We start from the raw sequence: 6,000 nt of genomic DNA, 5'->3' as shown, positions 1-6,000 counted from the left end.
TGAAGCTAACATCAAAATTATCTGTTTGCATAAAACGTCTGTTATACATCAGTCACTGTAATAGGCCCTGAAGAAACAGCAGTGAAGAAGTTACAGGCAGCAATGAATAAGTAATAAGATCTCTCCCCTTCTGTGGTCTGTGCCATATCTTAATGGGAAGACAGAAAACAAACAAATAGAGAACAAGTTTGTAATGTGATCTCAGGTGGGGATAAGTGCCATAAAGAAGAAAAAAGCAAGGTGAGGGCAGAGTGGTAGTCATAGCATCTTATTTTAGGTAACGTGGCCAGAAGAGGCCTTTCTGAAGAATTGACGTCAGGACCAATGTGATGAGAAGCTACCAGTCATGTTAGCATCTAGGCGAAGAGCCTTTTAGGCAGAAGGCAAGTACAGAGGCCCTGAGGCAGGAACAAATGGGGTTTGTGGAGAAAACAGCAAAGCCAGTGTGGCTGGAGAGGAATGAGCGAGACAAAAAAAGGAATCGGGAGTGGTAGGTAGAGACCAGATCATTAAAAATCATGGAACAGCAACTGGGTTTATTCTAATTAGAAAGTATTGGAAGGTTTTGAAGAAGGGCAAGGCTTAATCTGGTCCACTTTTTATACAGATCACCCTGGAGAGTGGAGGGCACTCGGCAAGGGATCTAAGAGTGGGCTCCAGGTACTGTTGTCGTAATCTAGATAAAGATGAAGGTGGTTTGACCAGGTGGTAGAGGTGGCCGGACATGGTTGTTTAGCATAAACTCTTAGAAAGCAGAGGCCTTGAATATACCTGTTCTCTCCCCTTAACATAATTCAGGCCTATAGTATAAGCTTATTGAATTGTCTGTTTAATTGAGCCTAGAAGTAAGATCTAATTTGACAACTTCTAGTAATTCTTCCCTAGCCTTTTCTTGCTTTGCTGGGTTCCAGAAAGCTCTGCTGCCAACCTAGTTTTGTTTTTTGTTTTTTTTTTTTAATTTTACTTATCAAAGTTTTCTTGGTCCCCAGGTGTGGGTATGTAATAACCTTTGGTATTTAGCTAGGAATGGGGCAAAGAGATAAATTGCACTTTTAGATTTCATTATAGTTATCATACTCATATTTGGTATAGCATTGTAATTTATAACAATTATTTTATTCTCATCACTGTTTTTGCGCAGGAGATTGACTCTTGATAGATGATGGATGTTGGACAGACAGACAGAGGGGCAGACTACTGAATGGATGGATATTTGATAAGTGGAAGGAGGAAGGAAATAAACAAAGTCTGTTCTCTTCTCCTGTCCCCTGAAATTGGACGGATGAATTGGGAAGAGTTGTTATTATTCATTTAATTTGATTTTCTCCGTAATCCGGATTTGAGCTTTCCCAACCGTGCCTTCCTTCTCTTCTCTTTAGTGGTGCAGCTCCATTCTGCAAACAACGCAGTCAGGAGATGAGGGACCAAGACTCTCCCTGCCCACTCTCTGTAACTGCCCTTCGTCGGGGCTCTTGGCTCTCTGAGCACGTGACTGTACGAAACCCATGGTTTCAGGGTGCAGAACCTGCTGTAGTGCAGACACCCAGGCCCGGAGAAGGACATACCCTGGGAAAGTTTTTATCTTTTAAAAGATTAAAACATTTAAAACGTAAACAGCAATTTTCAGTGATAGCCCATTAGTATGAGGATGATGTCATAAGAAAGACCATTGACATTTTGGGGTTGATGATAATGGTGACTTTTGTGGGGGGTGACAGTTTTATCAAGGTAGAATTCACATATGCTCTTAACGCGTACAATTCAGTGTTTTTTAGTGTAATCATAAAGTTGTGCCACCATCATCACAGTTTCAGAATTTTCTCATCACCTCGGGACGGCGGGGGGGAGGGGAGAATCCCTTTAGCCAACAGCCACTCACCCAAATGATGACTTATTTAATCAGTTTGCAGGTCATGAACCTATTGGAATTTGAGCTCTGAGCTTGAACATCGCGAAAAAGTACCCACAAGCAAATGGGACGGGGGATAGGGCAGGCGGGTTCCAGTCCCCTTGCTGCTTGCAGTGCGTCTCATGGGGTTGTCATCACTGTTGGTGTCTTCAGGAGTTTGTTCATTCGACCAGGCCGCTTACAGAGCACACACAACATGCAAATATCGAAGCATTCTACTGTTTCCCTTTTACCTGAAATTCTTTTTTTTTCACTGATTCTCTTTTCTAGATGATGGCCCTGGTGGATGGAACAGCCTTTTCCTGTATTTCACAAGTGGCTTATCACCCTGAGGCCGAGGGACTCTAAATAGAAAAACAAAATGTATATAGCAAAAAATCTCCATTTAGAGAGAGGGAAACTGCAGAAACCAAGCTCTTGTTTCTGTCTTTATTTTGTTCCTTCCTGTGTCTTTTTGAAGTGCTGTAAGGCCAGGAAATTTTGAAATGAGAAACTTACAGTGAGTGTTGTTTCTCACTTTCAAACAAGGAAAACATTTCTGACCCTGGGGTATTTTGTGCCCAGAAACACTTTTTTTGATATTTTGAGTTTCAGGGTGAGGACTGTCAGCCCTTGGTCACTAGATCGGTGTCGCATTGTAAAGATGGAAAGAACGCGGATCGATGCCCACCTGTGTACCTTTCACACGTGCTTCTGAAATACGTGTGTGTGATCGTCAGTGTTTCCTTTGCCTTTCTTAGCGTTTTAGTATTTCTTTGCTGCATAAAAACTTAAAAAGACCAAAACTTAGGTTATCCATTCCCGCGGCTGCCTTCAAACGAGCTTTGCAACTTGAAGCTTCACTTCGCTGTTCCGTAAAAATTATTTCACAGCATGCACTGTGTATTCCACAGGACAGCCGTCCACCTGGCAATCTGTGTCTCTGTTATTTTCCATCTTCTCATCAGTCCCCAAGAATATCAGCTCGAGAAGGCGGGGACTTTCTTTTTCGTTCATCGCTGTATACAAGGCTTTTAGAACAGTGCTCGGAGGGTGTCGGGGCTTAGTTAATACGGGCTGAAGGAAGCGAACATTCAAGGAGCTAAATAAGTCAATTCAGGAAGTTGAGCTTCGATGATCGGGAAGGGCCTTTCTAGTTTTAGCATTTGACGGTCCATGCTGAAAGCTCTCTCCCCAAACTGTTCTGACGCATTTTTGTACGTGCGTGAAGGATAACCGGGTTTTCACGTGCTCCAATCTTACTTTTCAGTATGTTTCCCTTCTCTATCATCTTAAGAGGAAAATTAAGTCTGGGCATCTTCTTACGTGTAGCTATAAGAAGACAAGGGATGTGGTTTTTCTTTGTAGTCTCCTTTTAAGTGAAATTCTTACATCTTATCCTGAAGGGCAATTTTCTTTGTGTGTATGTGTGTGTGTGTGTGTGTGTGTGTGTGTGTGTGTATGTATTTGTCAGCTTACATATTAGCACATGCCCAGAGCCTATTGGAAATCAGACAGCAGACCTAAAAGAAGTCTAATAGGTTTGCCTTTTCATACCCTTCACACTTAGTAAGGTTTTCATGACAATTGGCAGGTGAACGCTGAACGTATTTGGCCATAGGCAGATTCCTGTGTCTCTTTGCTTACTGAAGATACAGTAGAAAGACTTGCAGAGGACATTTGTAGGTATGGGTTAGACAAGGGAAAATATTTGAAAACTCCTGGAGTATTTTGGGAATTTGCCTTGGGATGCATCTATATTATAAGGTCAAATTTAAGGTTAGGAAATGCCATTAACAATAGACTATATTTATGTCTAAGAAAATATTTTGTCTTTTGCAGAAACTTGACTTCAATTTGCTTGGTTTCTCAGGGCGATTTTGCCTCAATTCTGTATAAAAAGTATCTCTGGATACCTAGTGTTAAGATTAGCTGCATGTTTCTACTAGTTGACTGCGAGTGGGGCTTTGTGAGTTGGTTTGTGCTCTTTCCTCTGAGAACCTCTGTTAGCATCGGTGCAGAGAGAATTTCCTGTGTAGGCAGGGCTGAATATAGCTTTTTATTGTTTTCATTCTCCTGCGAGATGGCGCTGAGGGGAGCCCTTCTGTGATGCGTCCCACAGAGTCCTCACGTGTCCCCCTGGCGGGGGCAGCGCAGACACGGCTATGTCTAGCGTCTCCCTCCGCCCGGCCGGATGCCGCCCACTCCTGGAGCTCCCGCACCTCCGTGGGCCGTGGAAAATGGCAAAAGTAGGTTGTTGAGGTAATTTTTTCAGACACTGTTATTGTGGTTGACATTGAACATTTTGCTTCTTCAGTTGTATTCCATGATGTCAGATTTGCTGTATTTACCTGTAAAAGATGGAAAACAAACCCTCTTAGAAGAGAAAAGAGCAGCGTTATTATGTGTTCATGAAGTCAGAACACAGCCTCGCTGTCTATGGTCGCAGCCATCTAGGATGTAGTCTTGTAAAGTAACACAGCAAGGCTGGTGCTTAGCGGTTACGAAAGAATGTACATGGGTTGTCAAAACTATATCTAGGTTAAAACGTGTCGCTATACTCCCAGCCCGCCTTAAAAGAGGCTATTTATAATACAGTGCGGGTATTTGTGCTGCTTGCATTGTATGCATCCTGAATGAAGAATCAGCTCCTTAAAAAGAACATTAAAAATAAAACCCATGTTGTAGAAATCTGACTTTGGCAGCCAAAAGAGATTGCTGGTGCCGTAAAGGGCTGCTCATTTCCTAAGGTTGCTCAGATGCTTCCTCTCGGTCGTGAGATAATTGGGACCTGGCATCTGGGCCCCTTTTTTTTTTTTCTTTTTTTAATGTTCTGGATATGAAAATGCATACATATTTCCTAACAATCACTTGGCAGGCTCTGAGGGGAGGTGAACCCTCAACCTCCTAGGAGGGAGTTTGTCTCCTCCCCGATTTGAGTTGCCCTCACCCCAACCTGTGCCCCATCAGGCTCTGGCCTTCATTTTGGGCCGTTCTACTCCTCTCTCCCCCATCAGGGGGCAAGACTGGTTGAAGAAACTCTTATATAAGGTATAAATGATACCTCAATAAAGCTGTTTTTAAGGGAAAAAGCGCCCTGATTAATGGACTGTGCCACCATTATGTGAATACTCTTAAGTGGTTTTAAAAATAGCTCTTTTGCTAGACTGTTTTGGTTCAGGGTATGTATTCTTGGATTGTTTTTATAATTTTTTACGCATGACATTGATAGGAAAATGTAGGACTCTTACAATGATACGTGCAGTATTTAGACTGGATACATCGCTTTCTTCCCTTGCATTGATTTCCTGACTTTCTCCTTTGCTTTTTTCCCTGGTACTTAAGCGTCAAGTCTCGGGCATGTTCCCAGTGTAATTGTTGATTAAGTATTGCATATCCCGCGATGATTATGAGACGATTACTGTATTCAGCTTTTAATCTTGTGAGTGTCAAATATTTTACTTTGATGGTATCTTTATTATTATTATTATTCATAGCTCTTTCTGTCTGAGTAATGCAATCAGGCAAAATAAAGGTAATGCCACAAATTCAGAGTTTTTAAAGTAATTCTTTCTCACAGAATGGAAAGTGCCACCTGCAGGCCATTCTCAAGTGCTGACTGGGATCTGTGACGGTGGAATTAGAAATATTTTAGGCTTCTTTTGGTTGCAAGTAACAGAAAGTAACTGGCTTAAGGAGAAACAGAGATAAAGACCTGTTAGAGGCAGAAGTTAGGGTCTCCCAGGACCAAGGCCAGCCATGTAGAAGGCTGCCGCAATGCGTCTACGGCCATGCCACCCTGAACAAGCCCGATCGTATCTGATCTCGGAAGCTAAGCAGGGTTGGGCCTGGTTAGTACTTAGATGGGAGACCACCTAGGAAGACCAGGTGCTGTAGGCATAAAAAATAAAATAATAAGTGATCGTAAGCTGACAAGGTCCTTGCAATCTGTGAGGTCACCCAAGGGTTGCCTCAAAAAAAAAAGAAGAAGAAGAAGGCTGCCAAGAATGCGGGTAGCACTTGTGTCTTCTCTCTCCTTCCTTCTCTGTGTCCTCTGTGTTTCCTCAAACACCGCACATGGTTGGTGGGTCATCTGTAGCTTTTAAGCTAAA

At 42.6% G+C, this 6,000-nt stretch overlaps 1 protein-coding gene and 1 non-coding gene across 2 annotated transcripts in view; both read left to right on the top strand.

Annotated features, from left to right (window-relative positions):
• The first annotated feature begins 4,067 nt into the window (after positions 1-4,067).
• LOC120619595 (forkhead box protein N3-like) overlaps positions 4,068-6,000 on the top strand; it is a 78,639-nt gene continuing 76,706 nt past the window's right edge. The window contains exon 1 of the mRNA XM_039883989.1: positions 4,068-4,137. Within this exon, the coding sequence (XP_039739923.1) occupies positions 4,083-4,137 (55 nt within the window). The 5' untranslated portion in view covers positions 4,068-4,082. The remainder of the gene's footprint in view (positions 4,138-6,000) is intronic.
• Positions 5,670-5,788, top strand: LOC120619861 (5S ribosomal RNA). The gene has a single exon (XR_005657672.1). It is a non-coding gene; the product is annotated as a 5S ribosomal RNA (ribosomal RNA).

The sequence above is a fragment of the Pteropus medius genome, unplaced genomic scaffold (genome assembly GCF_902729225.1).
Source record: "Pteropus medius unplaced genomic scaffold, Ma_sr-lr_union100, whole genome shotgun sequence".
NCBI lineage: Eukaryota > Metazoa > Chordata > Mammalia > Chiroptera > Pteropodidae > Pteropus > Pteropus medius.
The sequence above is the reverse complement of the archived record's forward strand: the minus strand, read 5'-3'. Positions and strand labels throughout refer to the sequence as shown.